General features: G+C 51.0%; 1 protein-coding gene across 2 annotated transcripts; it reads right to left on the bottom strand.

The window, feature by feature from the left end:
- Nucleotides 1-10,210: 10,210 nt before the first annotated feature.
- On the bottom strand, nt 10,211-22,435 carry arsb (arylsulfatase B). Of its 2 annotated transcripts, XM_084486102.1 has the most exons (8): nt 22,029-22,435; nt 21,647-21,833; nt 21,227-21,417; nt 19,800-20,007; nt 16,750-16,993; nt 14,883-14,953; nt 12,406-12,540; nt 11,004-11,290 (listed from the first exon to the last, which is right to left on the bottom strand). In XM_084486102.1, exons 1-8 carry the CDS (start codon nt 22,290-22,292, stop codon nt 11,034-11,036), a joined length of 1,557 nt encoding a protein of 518 aa, XP_084342228.1. In that variant the 5' UTR covers nt 22,293-22,435; the 3' UTR covers nt 11,004-11,033. The 2 variants fall into 2 exon arrangements, with proteins under 2 accessions (XP_084342229.1, XP_084342228.1); XM_084486103.1 differs by lacking the exon at nt 12,406-12,540 and having other exon boundaries at nt 10,211-11,290.
- Between the last annotated feature and the right edge of the window lie 373 nt (nt 22,436-22,808).

The following is a 22,808-nucleotide window of genomic DNA, read 5'->3' on the forward strand; positions in this document are numbered from 1 at the left end:
CTCGTTGATGACCCACATTTAGAAAAACATGTACTTTTAATTCAGCCTTCAATTCACCAATTCAGCCCAGAAATCGAAGCGTAGTGTGTACTTCCACCTGCACTGAAAGCATGCGCATTCCCACGGCCGTGGATACAATTCTTATAGGGGGTAACTACATTGGCACGACACCGGCGTCCTCCATCTTCTGCGCCACCTTTTTAAATAAATCGGCGTTTCTCGTTTTCCGACGGTGAGGTGAACAACACGACTATCGTCTCCTTCTACTTCCGGCTCACGGCCCCCGGAAAATATCTCGAGCATGCGCAGAACGCATAATCCAATCCCAATCCGTACATGCACGCTTAATGCGACTAACAGTTGTTAGTCGCAGCGGTCTTAATTCGACTATGAGAAACCCAATTCAATTTGATTTTAGCTCGACTAAGGTGTATACATGCATCTTAATAATCCAATCAAAGTTGGACTAACCCAATAATTCGACTTTCTTGAGTGTCATGTAAACGCACTGACTGTTACTACAGTAAACTACACATACATACTGTTACACATACAGAAAACTACACATACAGTAAACTACACATACATACTGTTACACATACAGTAAACTACACATACATACTGTTACACATACAGAAAACTACACATACAGTAAACTACACGTACATACTGTTACACATACAGAATGTTACACCTGCAGAAAGTTACACATTAAGAGTGTTGTAAATGAAGAATGTTTCCCATATTGTCGGTCACACATCAGGGTGCTGATTCTTTAAATCGTACTCAGAAGTCCAGCGGAGGAAGCCTGCTGCTCCTCACACTGTCCTCAAACCCTCCGGTCCGCCCACAACAACCCTATGGACAGCCCCTCTATTGATAGGGAGCTGGTGGGAGGGGCTGGGGAGAGAGAGAGAGAGAGAGAGAGAGAGAGAGAGAGAGAGAGAGAGAGAGAGAGCGCAGTGGGGGGGGGTAAGTCTTTGTTATTGGGCAGACCTGCCCTGCTGTTTTTCCCAGTAAACAGCATGCTGGAGGGAAATGTACCACACCACCACCTCCACCACCAACTCCACCCCTCCTACCATCCCAGCCTACACCGCCACCACCTCGGTCCCCTCCAACTCCGCCGACGTTAGTACCAACACCACCACCACCCCGTCACCTCCACCACCTCCTCCACCTCCACCCCTACCTCCTTCACCGGCACCACCTCCATGACCACCACCGCCATCACAGCCTCCTCCACAGCCCGACCACCACCGACTCCACCCGCTCTATGATCACATCCTCCACCTCCACCTCCACCTCTCCGCCAGGGCCCCAGGAGTGCTTCACCTCCCTCCCTGAGCTGAGCAGCGAGGGGTGGAGGTGGGGGGGGCAGCGAGGGGTGGAGGTGGGGGGGAGCAGCGAGGGGTGGAGGTGGGGGGGGCAGCGAGGGGTGGAGGTGGGGGGTGGAGGTGGGGGGGCAGCGAGGGGTGGAGGTGGGGGGGGCAGCGAGGGGTGGAGGTGGGGGAGCAGTGAGGGGTGGAGGTGGGGGGGAGCAGCGAGGGGTGGAGGTGGGGGGGGAGCAGTGAGGGGTGGAGGTGGGGGGGGCAGCGAGGGGTGGAGGTGGGGGGGGCAGCGAGGGGTGGAGGTGGTGGGGGGGCAGCGAGGGGTGGAGGTGGGGGGGGCAGTGAGGGGTGGAGGTGGGGGGGGCAGCGGTCAGAGGATGAAGAGAGAAAGAATGTGTCGGGTGGAGCAAAAAGATAGCGACTGGGGCGGCACACACAGCCACATGAAAAGAAGGTAGTGGGAGAGAGAGAGAGAGAGAGGGAGAGAGAGAGGGGGAGAGAGAGAGGGGGGGAGAGAGGGGGGGAGAGAGGGAGAGGGAGAGCGAGGGGGAGAGAGAGAGGGGAGGAGAGAGGGGGAGAGAGAGAGGGGGCGAGCATTAGCCCTAGTGCCAGGGGGGAGAGAGAGAGGGGGAGAGACACAGAGAGAGAGAGAGAGAGAGAGAGAGAGAGAGAGAGAGAGAGAGAGAGAGAGAGAGAGAGAGGGCGAGCATGGTGATTAGCCTTAGTGCCAGGGCTAATCTGATCAGTCTGCATGACTGCTGCCACTATAGTGGGAGTCCGTGTGGAGGACGAGAGACATAGACATAAACAAAGACAAAAGAGAGGGAATAACGACGAGAGGGAGGAGGTGGACACACACAGGGAGAGAGGGACGAGGAGCGTGGAAGAAAGAGACACAGAAAATGGAAAAGGAGAGATCCAGGAGTGTTGGAGGGTATCAGAGGTTACTGTAGGACTTCCCCTGTGGATTCAGCTGACGGAGCACCACCACCAACCCATCACCCACGCTGTGGTCCGTCACACAGTCCCATTAGAAATACTGACATACACCTTTAAGAAAGTCCCATTTTGTAAGCTCCCATGTAGCAAATTCAGCTGAAACCAACACACACACACACACACACACACACACACACACACAAACACACACACACACACAAACACACACAAACCCCCCCCCCCCCCCCACACACACACACACACACACACACACACACACACAAACACACACAAAAACACACCCACACCCACACACACACAAACACACACACACACCCAAACACACACACACACACACACACACACACACACACACACACACACCCAAACACACACACACACACACACACACACACACACACAAACACACACACACACACACACACACACAAACACACACAAAAACACACCCACACCCACCCACACACACACACACACACACACACACACACCCAAACACACACACACACACACACACACACACACACACAAACACACACACACACACACACACACACAAACACACACAAAAACACACCCACACCCACCCACACACACACACACACACACACACACACACACACCCAAACACACACACACACACACACACACACACGCATAAATGCAGGTTAATAAAAAAAAGGCGCACATGACAAACAAATCAAAAGAAGAAAGTGAGAAATCTGAGAAGAACAATAGGAAAACAACAGAAAGACAAAGCTTCTCTCCCCCCCCCCCTCCCCCCCCTCCCTCCCCCCCTCCCTCCCGTCTCCACCCGGGCGGTTTTCCACTGTGCTCTGCAGTCTCTGCTGGGAGAAAGAATTTTCCAGAGCCAGTGAAGCAGCCCATCTCTGGTGTAGTCTGGTGTGTGGGTCGTGGAGACGAGGCAAACGGGAAGATGGCTGATTCTGATCAACCCCGGCGCAGAGGGCCCCACGGCCCTTCTGGAACACTCCGCTGTGAGCTCCTCCTGCGTCTCACCCCGGGCCCTGTGCGCCGCCGCCGTCTGGATTAACACCGCTTCCTAATCCCTTTAGTGGCCTTTTGAGAGAAGCCTGGTTCATACAGTAGAGCCCAACAACACAGCGCTGTAGTGCGGTGTAATCCACCCCCTGTCCCGCTGCGCTGTCCTCCTGTCCACGGAGACACAGCGAGACAAAACCCTTAAGCCCAAAGGAATACAAGTCATCTGTGGAGGATCTGTAACGAGGTCTGTAATGAATGAAAGCACAGCACAGTCTGAATGAGTTCCAGCAGCCGGCTGCAGGCACCGGGCTCCAGGCACCGGGCTCCAGGGACAAACTGTGTACCAGATGTTGAGCCCGAGACAGTCTGAGCGCTACGGGTTGACCTCTGACCCTGAAGGGGCGGTCTTTCAATTAGCAGATTTCACAGCGCGGCGACGCCCCGTTGCAGAGCCCCTAGGGCCGGGCTCGGGTTCCGCTGAGAACCGATAGTCCAGGGCTACGCTTTCAGCCCAGACCTTCCCTCTGCTAGAACGGCCTCCTGCACTCAGGAAGACTTGTTATGTGTCGCGGGCGACGGCCGTCAGATCCACACTGTGAGTTGAATGGATGTATTTGTAACTACATTTACCTTGAAGAGTCATCCTTTGAGGGGACATTAGTCAGAAATGCCACAGCCACCCGTCACATGACGGTGAGGGAGATGCACTGAGAAGGTCTGGTTTCTAGTGGACTGCCTCCACTAGACCACTACACTTCCATTTTAGTTGACTTGTTCCTCATTTCTGACCAATCAGGCCGTCCCTTTATCCAGGGGAATCCATCTTGCCTTTCAATCACAGGTGTGTGAAATACAACACCTCTCATTGGTGGAGGAGGGGGGGAGGGAGGGAGGGAGGGGGGGAGGGAGGGAGGAGACATTGTTAAGGGTTGCTTATTTTCAAAATATTTCTCTCTCTTCTGCTCTCTCTTTTCAATTCTCCGATCTTAACAGAATCGTTCAATAAGGTCTGGATGTTCCGTCATATGTCTGCATTATATTCTGTATCTTATCGTATGTCCTCTGGGTATTCCATATGCTATAGCCTATGTGTTACAATGTCACTGAACAGATGCTGTGTGCATTACCATATGCTGTGTGCCATATGCAATGTGTTAAGTTGCAGACGTTGCGATGCTGTGAGAACCAACGGGGGAATCAGATGGTATGTTGTAAGTCGTTATGAGAAATAGCAAATGCAGCGATCTGCAGTAATCTAGTAATATCTTTCCATTCAGTTTAATTTAGTCAAGGGAAGATAGAATTCCAAAACATTAGGGAACTTTTCCCAAGTCAGCCAGCGGAGAAAACCCCCATGTCCTTTTAGGATTTTTTTGTGGCTAAGGCTGAACTGAGGAGCTCTCTGCAGGCTTTACTGTATAATGTATGAATTTACTCCAGAGTCTTTGATAAACCAAACACCACAGAGACCGCGTTACTGGGCTACAACATCTTAGACCAATCCACTAAGTGTGGACACTCTGCAGCTCTCTCTCTCTCTCTCTCTCTCTCTCTCTCTCTCTCTCTCTCTCTGCCAAGCATCAATTAAAGGAGTAATAGGTAACGGTTGTGTGTCTGTTGGAGAGACACAGAAGGAGATGAAAAGAAACAGAGTACCTAAATGACGCGTCGGTTAATATCACTTATTGACCTAAATGTCGTCACTTCCATCTTGCTGGAAGTACACGCACACACGCACGCACGCCCACACACACACACACACACACACACACACACACACACACACACACACACACGCGCGCGCGCGCGCGCGCGCGTGTACGGCAGCCCCATATGAATAGCAGACAATGAATGAAGCGCCCGCAGAACGTGGACTAACAACGTGGACTAACCCAACTGTGACTTGTCTGAGCGCATGCGACGTTTATATGAATGGCAAAGCAAGTAGATTATAGCTTCTTTTCATATGTAACAACAATGACAACAATTGTTGATACATATAGAACACGTTTATTGCGAACGACTTCACAAAGAGAAAAAAAAATCACGGCAAGACTTTGGCAGCAGCAGCGTCTGTCTGGTGGGCTCCCCTGCTGCCTGCCACGAGTCTCCCCGAGAGACCAGCCGCTTCAGCCAGCGGAACACAGCTCTGTCCTGCTCATGGACTACTGCACTAACAATACACTCAACACCAGCACGTCGACCCGCAGGCTCCTATAGACACACTGACGGTCATTCGATTCGGCTACGGGCGGGTATGGAGAACTTACGTCTGGTCTGGTCGGGTTAGTTGGGTGTGGGCTGCAGAAGGTTCAAAGCGACGCTTCGGTCCCGATAAAGAAGCGCATTTGAAGAAGATGTGAAGTCCAATTCTGGTTATTTTTGCTCCGAATGTCCTCATTCCCCGTGTTGTCCCTCACCACGGACGAGTGGCTGGTGGAGTCTGTCTGCCAGACTTCATCTGGGATGGGTGTGACGTCAGCCCTGCTCCCTCCCCCAACCGCTGCCTCTTCCCCGCTCCACTGGAATGGTGTTAGAATTGGCTCTACACAATGTGTTGTGTTGTGGTTTACAGTATGTATGCAACGCATTGACCACACTGTTTAAATATATGCAATTCTCACTTTTGCAAAGTTTAGGCCTATGCCTAAAATAACCGTATTGGCTCAATTATTAGCCTTAATCTACAATAGCTAATTTTAAAACCATTTGTATAAATTGATAGATTAATTTACCTTCAATAATTGTACTATTCAATGTTAGTAATGCATGATTATTGTAGATAGGCCTGTCGTAAATACAGATATACAGTATCATTGATTCCTAAGAAGATCTCAGGACCCAATGACATTATGGATGGTCAACTCTCATAATCTATGAATCAATGAGTATTGACTCAAAAAACAATGCATTCCTTTCTGTTTATCGATAGAACTACCAATAACATAAGGGTAAACCGAAAATACATCAACAAAAAAAGATCAATCAAAATCATAAGGAAAAAAAAGAACATTAATTTGGAAATATACCGCTTTTTTAAACACGAGGACCGCAGCAGGTTTCAGAGTGTGATGAATGGGGACTAAAGCCTCAGCACACACGTTAACGCTAAGGCCACAGAACACCAAGCTTCATCTTCTTCTCAGTCCTATTTCTGTGGGCCGACAGCTGAGGCCCGGGGAGGAGGACAGCTCCATCCCCTCGCTCACATTCTCAAGGCACACTAAACTATTTAGGTCCGGCCCACGAAGAGGTCGAGCGTTATTCAGACGTGCCACGCGTGCCACCATCTGCTATTCATGCAGGCCGGTCTTTATTGAAAAGTAGAATCTGAATCGGGGGGTTGTTGGGTTGTGTTTGGTGTCCGTTCATAAAGACTTTGTTCTGATGGCGACTGCCAAACACAAAACAAGCCCCCCAAACAAAACGCTTTGTGCATGTATTTGTCCTTGGCAAGAGGTTGATGAATGGACTATTTTGAGTCTATTGTGAGTCAGGGGGTAACAACTGGTGCCAGGACCCCTGCGGCGATCGACTTATCTCTGCTCCTTGGTTTGATCATATTAGCTGTTTCTTGTTTGGTTTTTCCACCAGACAACAGTCTGGGTATTCGTTGGTCAAAACAGCCGAGATTGGGTCCATTAGATTCCTGTGGTGGCGGTGGTCTGAGCGGACTGACCGCCCGGACTCGTGACGGCCACCTGGGGTCACCTGGTCCAGAGACCATGAACGATGCGTGGGTCTTATTATCTTGGAAGAGTTCTATTCTAAAACGAGACATGATAACCAATCATTTTCTAATAATAAAGTTAGCATAATAACTAAAAGTTACTTTGTTTTCTACTCATGGCACACACTAGCTTATAAACCATGAACACACACGCGCACACACACACACACACACACACACACACACACACACACATGCACACGCACACGCACACAGACACACACACACACGCACACACACACACACACACACACACACACGCACACACACACACACACACACACACACACACGCACACACTAATACCATAATTATACATTAAGCCAACATAGGCATTTTTCAAAGGTTCTGTTTTGTAACTAAAATATGCTGTTAAATTTCTCCGAATAGACATGGCATAAAGCATGTCTACTCCTGAGTGGAAGAGAGGATTTTGGCCTCCATATTAGCACGTGTTTACATAAGATTGAAGCTACACAACAAGATCACTTGGCCCATTTTCAGTTTCTTCAATAACCGGACACTAGCTGTTTACTCTGAACCACAATAGCTTGTGTTGTTGTCTCTGTAGCATTGTGAACTCTACGACATTGTCAAATGTTTGGGTTTAGCTTACTGGGATGACCCAGCAAAAAGGGGATCACAATATAAATAAAGTTTCACTCGAAAGTCCCTTATAACTAATATTGTAACTCTACATCAATCAACTCTGACGCTGATAGAGACAGGCCTTAATGTTTTTAGTGTATCACAGTTGAGCTAAAGTAGAATGATCATTACATTGCAATGTAATTCTGTTAATTCTGCTAATTCTGTTGATATATGTTTTTGTTTGTGTCTACCTCGTATGCTATTTATAGTATTTATTAAGTAATTTATTATGTGAGACTGGTAACTGCGAACTGAATTGCCCATTTTGGGATAAATAAAGTTTTTCTAATCTAATCTAATCTAATTCATTCTTACATACTGTGACGATGAGCTTGTGGATTGTTGCACTTTGAAGCCTTCGGGGTCACCGTCACCAGACTGCCCTGTACGGCGACGGCAATGTTTTCACACAGACACAAACTCAATCCTGTTTGGAATTTCACTCCCGGTCTTCAGAGATCAGTTACCTTGAGGATGTTGCAAAAAAAAGAAGCAAGGATGACACATGCAGTGCACACACACACACACACACACACACACGCATACGCACACGCACACACACACGCACACACACACGCACACACACACACACACACACGCACACACACACACGCACACGCACACACATACACACACATTCTTCCATAACCCTCGAACTGTAACTGTAGAAGTCTTCCTCATCATAGCTCTGGGCCGGTATTCAGACAGCAGAAGGGGAGACGTGCGTGGTGGTGACACAACATGAGAAGCCCTTCTGCGCCCATGGGGCCGTGCTTCTTACATGTGGAAGCGCCGTCTTGACGCAGCGTCTCACACACACCCCAGAGAGGCAGACCGTCCCTCACAGAGAGGGTCAGCTCATCAGGGAAAGAAGACGCTTTTTCTTTTCTTTTTTTTCCCATGTGGGTGAGGTTGCATCCCTAAGACATTCAAACCATACAGTCAAATTCCAGAGACAGATATTGTATCAAAAGATCCAAAAATAAATGAATCAATAAAGATCAAAACCCTGTCAACGACTACTAATGACGTACTGTAACTGGGTCTTGAAGGGTTGTCATCCCATTTCGTAGGGGTAGGGTTGAGGGGTAGGATTGAGGGGTAGGGTTAAGGGGTAGGGTTGAGGGGTAGGATTGAGGGGTAGGGTTAAGGGGTAGGGTTGAGGGGTAGGGTTGAGGGGTAGGGTTAAGGGGTAGAGTTGAGGGGTAGGGTTGAGGGGTAGGGTTAAGGGGTAGGGTTGAGGGGTAGGGTTGAGGGGTAGGGTTGAGGGGTAGGGTTGAGGGGTAGGGTTAAGGGGTAGGGTTGAGGGGTAGGGTTAAGGGGTAGGGTTGAGGGGTAGGGTTGAGGGGTAGGGTTAAGGGTTTGGGCCAAAGTGTGACAGAGCCAGCAGAAGCCCTCTGTCAGGAGCACGAGGACGGAGGAGGGGGACACCCCCCCCGCTGGTATAAACACACACACACCTTCACACACCTTCACACTCCTTCACACTCCTTCACACTCCCCCTGCACTGCAGCCGTGGAGTGGAGGAACGCTGCAGGATGAACAGTGTTCAGATGACAAAGACACGATCGCACTGCTGTTTATTTTATTTTAAAATACACACAAAACATCAAATAAAAAATAGAAACGATTCAAATGCTACCACAGTGAAACGCTAAGGGATGCTAAGAGTGAACGCTACGGGAGGAAACAAAGGAACTACAGTAATAACAGTAGTACTGCACGTCTTCAGCAGGTCAATGACCTTTGACCTCTGTGTCCCTGGTGGACCCTAGCGTTGTGCTCTGTGGTTTCTCCGCTACATTCTTGTGTTCTCCCACTCCTCTGACCGGGGGCGTGGAGAGCACAGTCTAGGTGCTCCCAGCCGAGCAAAGGGGCCCTGCCTACTACAGCAGCACAACGACGGCACCAGGACAGACTGAGGACATTCCTCATCAAGTACATTGGCCGTTATTACATATGCTCTGTCGTTGTTGCCCATAAACAACTCTCTGTTTGCCTTGGTCCGTCAATCAATTCACCTCTGGTGAGGTCAAAGTTCACAGGCCACATTTAGGACCTGGTCACCCACTCTCAGCAGGGGGGCGTTTCCTGTGGTTGTCAACACATTGGCGACGGGGGAGGGAGAGGGGAGAGGGGGGAGAGGGGGGAGGGGGGTCAAATGCCAAAAACCAAAGGTCAGAGAGGTCTTAGATCAGCAGCGGTCATACTCCTGCGATGAGGCGTTCAGATCCAATAGCGCTGGAACGCCGGACACACACAAAGGTTAAGTGGAACTAAGCTGGAGAAATTAAAAACTAAAACAGCAACAAAAGCAGCAGAACCACGGCAGGGAGACGGAGAGCACGGCGCAGAGCAACGACCGACTTACTGAATAATAAATCCAGAACACGCTCGTAACAATGGAGACCTCGGAAAAATAAAAGTTTGGAAGAAATCCAAAGGCTTTTAATTTGTATTAATCAACCACAAGGAGCTGGCATTCCTGACAAAGATGGAGTCCACACACGATTAAAAGGCTTTGGTAAAAAGTCATTTATTAAGCCAAAGTAACCAACATGTTTAGGCTGTTGACTAGTTAAATTTAATTTAATAAGGACATTTCTCAGAATACGATATCATTTCAAATTGATTGCATTTGGTTTATCCAAAACCAGAACACAACCCAATAAAGCACACATTATAAAACAATATTCATACTAAACGTTTTCTGTGTTGTCCCTCCGGTTGAAAGCTCATATCATCCTCAAGCAAACAAGCAAGGATTCAATAAGTATTGAATAAGTATTCTTGTTTAGCAAAGAACAAGGTCCTTGGTTCAAAACCCTCACAACCCATCCTAGTATATATCTGTGTGTGTGTGTGTGTGTGTGTGTGTGTGTGTGTGTGTGTGTGTGTGTGTGTGTGTGTGTGTGTGTGTGTGTGTGTGTTCACCAATCACACACTAACAGATCCCGGCCGCCAGCGACAGGAAGGAGAGGAGTGTGCAGCAGACTGCAGCCTGTCTGTCTGCAGATGGTCTGTCTGTCTGTCTGCAGATGGTCTGTCTGTCTGTCCTGTGGACCCTGTAGTCCCTGTAGACCCTCCAGGCCCTGTAGACCCTGTGGACCCTGTAGACCCTGTGGACCCTGTAGACCCTGTAGGCCCTGTAGGCCCAGGTGGGCTGGCGCCTCCAGGCCCTGTAGACCCTGTAGGCCCTCTAGGCCCAGGGGCCCCGGGCCCCGGCGGGCCCTCCAGGCCCAAGGGCCCCAGGCCCTCTAGGCCCAGGGGCCCCAGGCCCTCTAGGCCCAGGGCCCCCCACTGGGCCCTCCAGGCCCTCTAGGCCCAGGGCCCCCCACTGGGCCCTCCAGGCCCTCTAGGCCCAGGGGCCCCAGGCCCCGGCGGGCCCCGGGTCACAGCGGGGGTCCTCCTCCGGGAACACGACGGGCAGGGCCGTCTTCTGGTGGTGGTGGAGCCGCCGCAGGAGGAACTCCACCACGTCCGGGTGGGCGGCCGACAGCTCCGCCCGCTCCTCGGGGTCCTGCTCCACGTCGAACAGCATGACGGGCTTCAGGGGCCCCGCCCCCCCGGTGCTGTTGGGGCCCCCGGGCCGAGGGAACCACACCGGACACCCTGGGGGGGGGGACAATATGTAGATTTAGTACATGCTCCACGTGACCCTCCTGAGACGGTGCAGTGTGATTGGTTCGTTATCTTGGGGGGCGGTACCCCGTGATGGAGACCTCAGACTGAGGGTGTTGTCTTCATCACGTGACGCTCGTCTCGTCACGCCATGAAGACAAATCAACCGCTAATAAAAACAAATCAATCCCGGCAAAAAGTGTTATCTTGTTTATTTTTGTGTTCACGCATAGTATATATTTAAGCAATAGATCACGACAGGCTGTGGTATACGCTCATTATACCACAGTTAAGGGGCGTTGTCCGACCCCCTTCACTGTGGTATAATGACCGTATATCACTGACTGAAGTGATCTATTGCTTTTATAAAACGGTTACGTAAATATGGCGAAATGAAAGTCATAGACACCCTCAATTTTGAAAAAGCTAGAAAGTCGGAAAAGCATTTTTTTTAATGAATACAAAAAAGTAGTCCCTCCCGGCTGCCGGCAAAGTGTACGGCGGTTGATATGCAACACACTGTAGCGTCCTTCAGAGAGAAGGCTAGGCTAAAGACGGTAGCTTGGTTCGCCGGCAATTTAGCCTTCTATCGAGTTCACTCGAACTCGATAGAAGGCTAAATTGCCGACTGTGTGCCTATTGCTTTACAACATTTCCACCCTCCCCATCAATCAACATGTTTTTTAGGCTTCAGTGAACTACGCTATCGCTTTTATATATAAATAAACAACAGTTCAAGTTAGGCGCGGAGTGATACTGAACTCTGTAAACTGAACGGGCGTCATAGCTGTGTGTATACGCTCAATATACAACGGTTGGGAACCAATCAGATCGCTTGATTTAGGCCCCCCGTTTTATAAATAGTATATATATAGTGTATATATCTATATATAGTGTATATATAGTGTATATATAGTATATATATAGTATATATATATATACTGTATATATATATATATATATATATATATACTAAAACATCTCCAGCTCAGGCTCTGTGGCTAGCGGGGGATAGCCCCGTTATTCATAAAGATGACATCACATCCTGGGGGGTGAAGGGAGATAAGCGGGCTGACCCCAGAGGTCAGAGGTCAGAGGACACTGACCCGGGTATCCTGTGAGCAGCTTCCAGTTGGAGTAGCGGAGGGCCGCGTGGACCGAGACGTTGAAGCCCGCAGACGACAAGCGGCCGTCCCCCCTGGGGCCCTCACCCCCCCCGGGGCCCTCACCCCCCCCGGGGCCTGAGGGGGGAGACAGGGAGGGAGGGAGGGAGGGAGGGAGGGAGGGAGTGTGGAGAGTGATTGAGAGAGTTAGAGTGTGAATGAGTGAATGAGAGAGTGAGTGAGTGACAGAGTGAGTGAGAATGTGAATGAGTGAATGAGAATGAGAGAGTGAGAGTGAGTAAGTGTGAGTGAAAAAGTCAGTGAAAGAGAGTGAGTGAGTGACAGAGTGAGTGAAAGAGTGAGTGAATGAGAGAGTGAGTGAACGAGAGAGTGAGTGAACGAGAGAGTGAGTGAAAGAGTGAGTGAGTGAGTGACAGAGACAGAGAGAATACATAGAGATGTAAAAGGAAACCGGCACCAGGATTAAGTGGTTTAAATATAACCCACTTAATGATATATAAATAAATATATTGATCCGAGACAGAACCTTCATTCTTCCTCCCTTGTCGTGTTTGAGCCAAGTCAGCGAGAAAGCATTTGGGTTGTAAAGGTTCCAACATTGGCAAAAAATAAATAAAAAAGGAATGATATTATGTAAGACTCGTAACCTTGTGGCTGCAGGAATCTAGTCTTCTTCACATTCTAGCTCCACTAAGTTCCTAGATCCCCTGACAGCATTGTTTTCTCTATGGGGGCTTCCTTCTTTTTCCAGACCCCCAGAGAGAGAGAGCACAGTTATTAGTTAAGGGGGGGGGAGGGTGGGTGGATCTGGGCAGCTGGTTCCTTTGACCACAGAGACAGTTAAACTGTAACAGAGTTGACCTCTTCTGATTGTCCCACAAGTACTTGTGGCGTGTTTGAAACAGAAACAGAGAGCAGAGCCTGTGAGTAAAGCGACGGTATGTTGAGAGTACAGAGAACAAGAGAGAGACAACACAGAGGGACGTCAGGGCAGACGATGAACACTGAAGGGATCTACAATGGAGTTTAGGATCAGACGTTTCCTCTAGGGAAATGAATGATAAAGGAATCCACTTAGCTAGGAAGAGGAGGAGGAGGGAGAGGAGAAGAGATGAGGAGAGAAGAGATGGAATGATGAGGAGGAGGAGGAGGAGGGAGAAAAGGAAAAGAGAGGAGGGGAGGAGGAGGGAGAAGAGGGGGAGGAGGAGGGAGAAGTAAGGAGAGGAGAGAAGAGATGGGATGAGGAGGATGATGATGATGATGATGATGATGATGATGATGATGATGAGGAGGAGGAGGAGGAGGAGGAGGAGGAGGAGGAGGAGGAGGAGGAGGAGGGAGGAGAGTAAAAGCGAGTAAGAGGAGCAGAGGAGAGAGGAGGCTGTTGAAAGTGTTTGTAAAGATGTTTTCTTTTTGAGAGCTAACAAGAAGCCAGGAGAGTAGAGGGGGCGTGAGATAGGAACATAAAAACCACTGAAAATAACACACCGTACGGGAGGGCAGTAAACACAGAATCAAAGAGACCATTTGGAGGGTCAGAACTGTTGTCCCTATGGTGACAGCCGTTGCAAACATAACGCTAGCTGGAAACACGGCTGTCATTGTCCTATAATCACAGCTGGATCAGCGCTGACATTAAACATCAAAAGAAAATCCTTGTTGACATGAGATGTAAACCCGACATTGCACAATAAGTCATCTCAGATGCAGTAGTCTTAAAACTCTATAGCAGAGACTATAGTGGAGAGTCACAGTCTGGAAACCAGAGAACAAAATGGGCGATCTACGCCTTGTTTCCCATTTTAGCCTAGAAAATAAAAGTCATTGGGATGGAGCTTTCAGAAGGGGACTTTAATAAGTCTATTGCTGCAGTGGCCAGTCCACAAGTGTTGATTTGGAACCGGACAATCCTAAACAGTTAACTACTGTTGGCCGAGTATGACAAGCCACTTACGAGCTTACAGATCCCGCCTCCAGCAACACGATTGGTCAAAACTACTATGAAGCAAAAGACCAAAACAACAACGGCCCCCAGATCTGAGCTGTTTGCCATCGGGCCGTGGATATGACTCTAAAGTCTGGTGTGTGAGACTGCAGCCTGCTTAACCCCAACCTGCTCCTTCATGACATGCGTCTGAGATCTGGATGGCAGCGGTTCAACTCTGGAACTCCCTTCCTCACTCCCTCCTCCCCTCCCTTTAGAGCTCATCTCAAGACCTTTCTGTTTGAAGAACCCGTCTCCTCTTCCACCACTACTTAGACTCTCTCTATAACTATATACACAATCTTTATTTGTTTTTGTTGTATTTCTTGTTGTTCTGCTGTGTTACCCTGACTCTGTAAAGCGACCTTGAGCGTGAGAAAGGCGCTATATAAAATAAACATTATTATTATTATTATTATTATTATTACATGCCTGCTCCGGATTCATTCCCAACACGTTTAAAAAGTGAACTCACACGCTCCCATGTCCACGAACAGCGGGTCGATGTTATGGAGCAGCTCCACCCGCGGCGAGACGCTGCCATGGCTGCAAGACAGACGCACAATAATAACGGTGAGCGGCAGGAACGCACACGCGCGCGCACGCACGCACGCACGCACGCACGCACACGCACGCGAGCCTGGAGCACTGTGCACCACAGAGAGGGGAGGCACCGCTCCACCACCGCGGCGTCCGATAACACGAGGACCGCTCCCTCCCCCCCTCCCTCCCTCCCTCCCGTCTCTCCCTCCCTCCCTCCCCTCCCGTCCTGCCCGTCAGTCCCTCCCCGCCTCCCCTCCTCCCTCCCCTCCTCCCTCCCCGCTCCCGTCCTCCCCCCCGCCCCGGTCCAGTCGTCGGGGACGTCTCTAGATGACAGAGCTCTGAGGGGAAGAACTAACTGCCAATTAAAGTGAGAGGCAGGGCCAGTAAAAACAATGGCGGCCGGCGGTTTGTGCCGTTGTCAGGGTCACACTGCGACACGTCACCTCCACCCTGCAGCCGTGTCACAGTTTAACCAATTAGGGGGAGCGGAATTTGTGAGTGGTAGGTTATGCTCTGAAAGTCTGTATAACTGGGTGCCATGTTCCGTTAGAAAGTATAAAGTCGTGCACAGTCACTCTGAATGGGCACTGGTCTGCGGAGCCAAATAAAACTCCTAAAAATTATTTTTACACAAAAAGTTTATCACCGCCAGTAAACCATAAAGCGGTGCCTTGTGGTATCAACTCCGTCTCAAAGCGTGCCAGTGGCTCTCGGTCATGTCAGCCAAACGGTTCTCGCTCTAAAAGTGGAGAAAAGGTAGAGCAGGACGGTGGCCTTCGCTGTGAGGGAGACACACGCCAACGTTTGTGCTTCACGCAATCCAACGGCAAGCCGATATCTGGGAGAGAGCGGGGAGCGAGAGGCGGTCAGAGAGACAGAGGAATACACATTTAGTGTGAGAATGAGCGATGGAATTTCCTTTTCTTTCGGGCTCCCAGGGTCTCTGCAACAAAGACCTTATTGAAGAGAAAGGGCTCTGGTAAGATGAAGACTGGCTGGGTCTGGCAGAGGAGAAGAGACAGAGAGAGACAGGGAGAGAGAGAGACAGACAGGGAGAGACAGAGAGAGACAGGGAGAGAGAGACAGGGAGAGACAGAGAGAGACAGGGAGAGAGAGACAGGGAGAGACAGAGAGAGACAGGGAGAGAGAGACAGAGAGAGACAGGGAGAGACAGAGAGAGACAGGGAGAGACAGGGAGAGACAGAGAGAGAGAGACAGGGAGAGACAGAGAGAGACAGGGAGAGACAGAGAGAGAGAGACAGGGAGAGACAGGGAGAGACAGAGAGAGAGAGACAGGGAGAGACAGAGAGAGACAGGGAGAGAGAGACAGGGAGAGACAGAGAGAGACAGGGAGAGACAGGGAGAGACAGAGAGAGACAGGGAGAGAGAGACAGGGAGAGACAGAGAGAGACAGGGAGAGAGAGACAGGGAGAGACAGAGAGAGACAGGGAGAGAGAGACAGAGAGAGACAGGGAGAGACAGGGAGAGAGAGACAGAGAGAGACAGGGAGAGACAGGGAGAGACAGAGAGAGACAGGGAGAGAGACAGAGAGAGACAGAGAGAGACAGGGAGAGACAGGGAGAGACAGAGAGAGACAGGGAGAGACAGAGAGAGACAGGGAGAGAAAATGGCGAGAGAGACACATACAGGTGGTGGGGGGGTGAAGTATACAGGCCGTCCAACAGAGAGCATATACTAAGGCCCCGGGGCCCCCCGGGGCCCCACGGGGAGTCAGTGTGTCTGCAGCCAGGAAGCCCCCCGCCCCCCCCCCCCCCCCCCCACCGCGGCCCCTGGCTCACCTGATGGTCTTCCACACGTCGAAGCCGTCCAGGGGCCTGGTCCCGTTGGGCGGGGCCCCCGCCAGGCCCACCAGGGTGGGCAGCCAGTCCGACACGTGGAGCAGCTCCCGGCTGACGCTCCCGGGCCGCCGCAGCAAGGGGCTGGCCACGAAGGCCACGCCCCTGACCCCGCCCTCCCACAGCGACACCTTCCTCCCCCGCAGCGGCCAGTTGCTCCCCCCCGAGAGGGTCTGCCCGCCGTTGTCTGGGGCCGGGGGGGGGGGGGCACAGGGGGGGGGGCACAGGGGGGGGGGGCACAGGGGGGGGGCACAGGGGGGGGGCACAGGGGGGGGGGCACAGGGGGGGGGCACAGGGGGGGGGACAGGGGGGGGGCACAGGGGCGGACAGGGTCAGCGCTACCGCTAGCCATCAAACACAGCGGCGTGCTTCCAGAATGAAACCCGGGGTGCATCATGGGACACAGGGGGGACATAAGTGTGCGACAGACCCTTCGTTCAGGGTTGGTTATGGGTGTTAAAGGTGCCGTGACGTGCCACCAGGTGTGAGTGTGATTGGCCGTTACAAGCCGTTTTGGAAATCTGCCCCTTATGACATCACGAGGTGTCCACCTCGGTGTGTGACGGATCCACCTCACCTGGCGGCGCGGTCCATGGGACCCTTAAGGGGTGGACCTTATAGGACACCACACGTACACTCACATTATGGACCACAGTACACAACGGTGGCACCCTGCATCAGCGCACTATACTGTATAGGGCACGAGTGCACTTGTTGGAACAAAGCCCTGTGTTCTGCTCTACTCATCATCGCCCCCCCCCCCCCCCCCCCCCGTATCAATCACCACCACGGGGCCGCTGCCGCACCGCAGGGAGCTCCGGCCGGACAGGGGGATGACAGCCTGGTTTCTGGTCAGACACGGCTCACGGCGCGCGGAGTCGAGTCTGGGTTTGGTGGGGGTGAGGCCTCCGGGCCCTTCTGGTCAGTGAGTCATTTAGGTGCCACAGCGCAAACGCCAAAGCAGGGGCCGCCTTGTAATCAGCGGTTTCCCCCGTCTAGCCTGATTGGCTGAAGAGTTGGAGGCTTTAGATCTCGGTAGATATTTTTGGTACTCTGCTTAGTTTGGCCTTAAAGAGGAATAGCGGGTTCAACACTTCAAGCTGAAGAAGTCTTTAACTTGTGGGGTATATATGGGGGCATTTCATTTGATACTACTGTGATTACACTGTGCATCAACGTTTTGACGGACGGTGCAGCTGCTAAGAAAGCTGGACCAGAGTGGACGGCAGAGTGGTTACAAAACATTCCCCAGTCACGAGTCTACAGTGGATGCAGGGATGAGTGCAGGTTGTGCGCGCTGGAGAGCAGGGTTCAGGCCCAGGCTAGGGGCGGCTCAGCTCGTTGATCTTGTGTGCACTGCGTAGCTTCACGAGTCAACGCAACGTTCCCACACCCATTCTGCCAGTGTACCGACGCCGCTGGCAGGAATGACATCAGCCCACGCAGCCAGGGGAAAGGCAGACGTCTTTGTTAACCGGCTTCACACCCCGTCAGCAGAGCTCCGTCAGTGTCTGTCTGGCACATGGCTGGAGAGGGGCCGCCGAGAAGCTTCCAGAACAATGAAAACAGGCCACCTAGCAGCGCCGCACCACAGGCATAAAACTCTCCACTTTACTTGCGCAGCATTGTTGCTGCCCTCCTAATTACCCTTTAAAACATAAATCTCTTAAAAATAACGTCATTTTTCCTCCTCCTCCTGGCCCTGTTCAAAGGCTCCTACCTACCTCAGATGCTAACTTCTAAAATGGCCCCAGATGTGGAAGGCCGAGCAGCAGCGGACTGAGAAACCCACCGAGAGAGGCTTACACATTAGCGTGCGTGTGCTACACTGTGGTGCACTACTTTATGCCTCTCACAAAAGTACATCTTATCACTGGGGTTTTTGCGTCCATATGACTCCCATGAAACATTGTTGTAGGAAGAGATGTTAAAAGAATATTGAGGCTACCGCTGAAGGTGCCAGGAGAAAACAAGTGGAAAGGCTTCCCTCTGGTGGTTCCCAACAGTACTGCAGCAGACGGCCCGACGCAGCGGGCACGCACATGTCGGAGTAGTGGATGACATTGACAACCAAGGATTAAAGATCCCATATCATGCTTTTTTGGGGGTAATAATTGCATTTGGGTGTACTACTAGAATAGGGTTACATGCCTGTATGTTAGAAATACCACAAATCACACAAAAAACAAAATTCAGCTTGTTTTGTATCATGTCACTTTAAGGCCCACCTCCCGAGTAGCACAGGCTGCTGTGATTGGTCAGCATAACCACTCTGTTGCGATTGGTCAAACTCTTAACGGCAAATTCACACCCCCGAGAATTTGTAAACATTGCCGGCTAACTGAACACCACCAGTCTGACGTCACGCTGTACGGAAGTAAAGTTTGAGCGCAAACGGGCTGTTTCACGCACTTATTGAGGGGCGTTCTCGGTGGGCGCCAATACTCCCCCCTGGCTCGGAATTTGATATTTGTAGCTCAGCAGACGTAATACATATAAACATACGTCATATAATAGTCTAAAGCAAAGGGAAAACTCCAAAAAGCATGATATCACCCCTTTATAGGAGAACCCCGGCGATTTTTAACCCCATTATCGTTTTCCTGAGGGTCACCCCATGTTGAGGGAAGCTAAAAACCCGACGAAAATTGATTCAACCAATCCAGAGATCTGCACCGGCGCTACGGAATAGCTATAACACTAACCTATGGGGGCAAGCTCTTTATCCGCTTTTGGGGCCTCTAAACACATTCAGAAAACCATTCCAAGACCTACGTAGCACGCGTTGGTTCCTCACGAGACGCCACCGTGCTCGTTTACCTCAAACAGTGTGGCCAAACAGGATACACTTTGTGTTTTTGCATGTCAACACTCACTGCAGATTACCCCGTGGACACATCCAGAAAGCCCTTACTAGCCGACAGCAGAGCGGATGCGCGCGGATGCACAGCCGCTGGCTGGTGGCTGGGAGCGCGTCCGTACGTGGAACACACCTGTGGAGAACACCAGGACGGTGTTGTTCCAGAGGCCCGTCCGCCGCAGCGCCGCCGTGATGTTCCCCACCGCCTCGTCCATGGCCGCCACCATGCCCGCGTACCGCCGGCGGAGAGGGTCCTGGATGAAGGCGTACGGCGCCACGTAGCGGTCGGGGACCTGGAGGGGGGCGTGGACGGCCTGCAGCGCCACGTACAGGAAGGCAGGCTGGGGGGGGGGGGAGGAACGTTTACGTCACATTCAGGGGATTCTGTTGACACTTCGAATCTGATTCTGCTGACAGTCCGAAGCGACCTACGACCGTTCATCCACACAGTCACACACCGACGGCGGAGTCGACCCCGCAGGGCGACAGCCAGCGGGTCAGGAGCAGTCAGGGTGAGGGCGTCTCGCTCAGGGACACCTCCACACTCCGCTAGGAGGAGCCGGGGGATCGGACCAGCAACCTTCCGGTTGGGAGCCGACCCGCTCTACCTCCTGAGCTACTGCCGCCCGACAGGACAACGTGCTGACATCATCTCACCACCGGGTGTTGTGTTGACAAGGCCGCTCTCTTATGCTGGCTTTACACGACAACGACCTGAACACAAACCGCAAAAGTGGCATTGCGTTCCCACTTCCCACTCCACTCCCTTCCCACTTTTCATTCCGCGTTTAGACGAGGGTGTCTTTGGGTGTAAATCTGCGTGCATACGGTGGCGCAAAAGTGTGTGAAATCCGACATGTTTGTTGTGGTTTGCCTGTACTGCACATGGACGTGACGTAAACGCATACGGGACGAGAGCCAGCGTGAGCAGCTCAGAGCACACCTTTTTGCGTTGTTAACCCTTTAGACGGAAACGCAACGGTGGAGCGTTTTTAAGATTTCCACTCTGGAGGGTGGGTTCATTTTTATGCGTTTTTAAGCCCCGAAAACGCTGTCGCCGTCTAAACGAAACGCACATCTGATGAAATATTTTCACCCGGGAGCGTTGTCGTGTAAAGCCAGCCTTAGTCTATCCCCCGGGGTGTCGTCACATTGTGGGCGTGTCCAAACTGGCTTGGACGGCCCACATAGGGGGCTCTGGATTACACAACACTTGAGGTTCAGATGAGACGGGTTTGTGTTGAGATGTACGCATATCAACATAGAAAGAAAGAGCATAGGTTGAATAAACCCATAGGATTTTACATTTGTTCAAATTAGGAAGAGTTCTGTTTTTGAGATTGTGTTGGCAAGATGTTGACCAGTTGTTTGAGGAAACAAGTGGAAACTAAATAAACTCAAATAAAGTACAGTAAAGTAGTACAATAAAGTACACAAAAACTACGTAAACGTTTGCAAACAATAACTAGGGAGTAAACTAATTGTAGAGTACTGCCCACCACTAGAGGACGCTCTATACCTTCACATCCTGTACATACACGCCCTGCAGGTAGGCATTACCTTCCTTGGATCCTGATTGGATATGAGCTTGACGACTTTCTCAGTCAGCAGCTCAGTGGAATATTGTCCTTCGTATCCCGTGGCAACCTCTTCCCCATCCCTCAGATCCAGAGCACAGCGGGTGAGCGGTGAGGAGGGGAGGGGGTGGCAGCGCACGTGACTGAAGTAGTCCTCAGAGCCCGTCAGGTAGCCTAGGGGAGGAAAGGTCAAAAGGTCATCCCTGAAGGTTAGGTAGACCCCAAAGTAAAACCTTTTCCGTTGAAATCCGCTTGGGTCCCACGAAGTGTGAACATTTATGTTCACAACCAATATGGATTATTATACATTTCAACCAATACGGATCCCAGGAATTGGCTCTACGTTGCGTGTGCCTGTGAGAAGGCGTGTGAGACGTTGACATGGTAAGCTGTGTACACCTACCAAAAAAGCTGTCGAAGCCCCGTCGGGGGGGCAGGCAGTCCTTCCGGTACATGCCCAGGTGCCACTTCCCCACCATGTGAGTGTCATAGCCGGCCTGCCTTAGGAGCTGAGGCAGCAGCTTCTCCTCCAGGGGAACACAGTAAGGCTGGCACGGCCAGATGATCTGGTGCTGCATGCCCGTGTGGATCTGGGGCAGTGAGGACGGTCTCAAAACAATGCATTTTTCTAGTTGTGTTGTAAATCTATCTATCTTTTTGAAGTCAACTTCTCCTGCCCTTCATAAACAGAGCAGCCCCGTAATACTGTCAGGTTACTCTGTGGAAAGGGGTATATCGGGACCTCTGGTGGCCGTCCATAGTTACGTCCCCACGGGTGTACCCACCTGGTACCTCCCGGTCATGAGTTGATTCCTGGAGGGGGTACACAGTGGCTGCACATAGTAGTTCTCCAGTCGGACGCCAGCCGCGGAGAGCGTGTCTAGGTTGGGCGTCTTGATCTCTGAGTTGTGGTATCCGACGTCATTCCATCCGAAGTCATCGGCCAAGATGAACACTATGTGGGGGGGCTGGCTGTCCGCTCTGGATAACGGTATGGTGAGAAGGAGTAGCACTACGACACTGGGACGGGTACATTTTCGCACATGCATTTTATTTCCACGGATTTCCTCTACGTTCAACTTATTCTAAACAAGAAGGTCGGTTAGCCGACTGGTTAGTCTTCTGCTTTTCAATTTGTAAACAAGGAAGTGGGTTAGCCTGTAGCTGCTGAGCCGTGTGGAAGTGGGCGGTCTGAACGCGTCTGAACGGTTACGGGAGAAGTGGGCGGTGCGACAGAGTGTTCCTCATCAGTTCTCATTGAAGCGGGTCAGAGTCAGACTGGGGTTTTTGAAATCCAACACAACCCTGGACTGTTTGTAATTTTAAAAATTTAACTTTTTAAAATTACATTTATTTAGTGTACTTTTTGTATTCGCCTTACAGTCTTCATCTCAGAACCTGTGGTCAGTTGGCTGACGGCCCTCTGTACTGAGTCATGGTGTGTTCTTCTACTTCTGTATCTTAAAGAAAGGCTGAGGAACAACATAATGCAACAATGTGCAAGCAGTTTTCCAAATTATACGTCTGCCCAACAAATGAAATAAAAAAACGTTAGGCTATATAAT

Source organism: Micromesistius poutassou (assembly GCF_964030765.1).
Source record: "Micromesistius poutassou genome assembly, chromosome: 22".
NCBI lineage: Eukaryota > Metazoa > Chordata > Actinopteri > Gadiformes > Gadidae > Micromesistius > Micromesistius poutassou.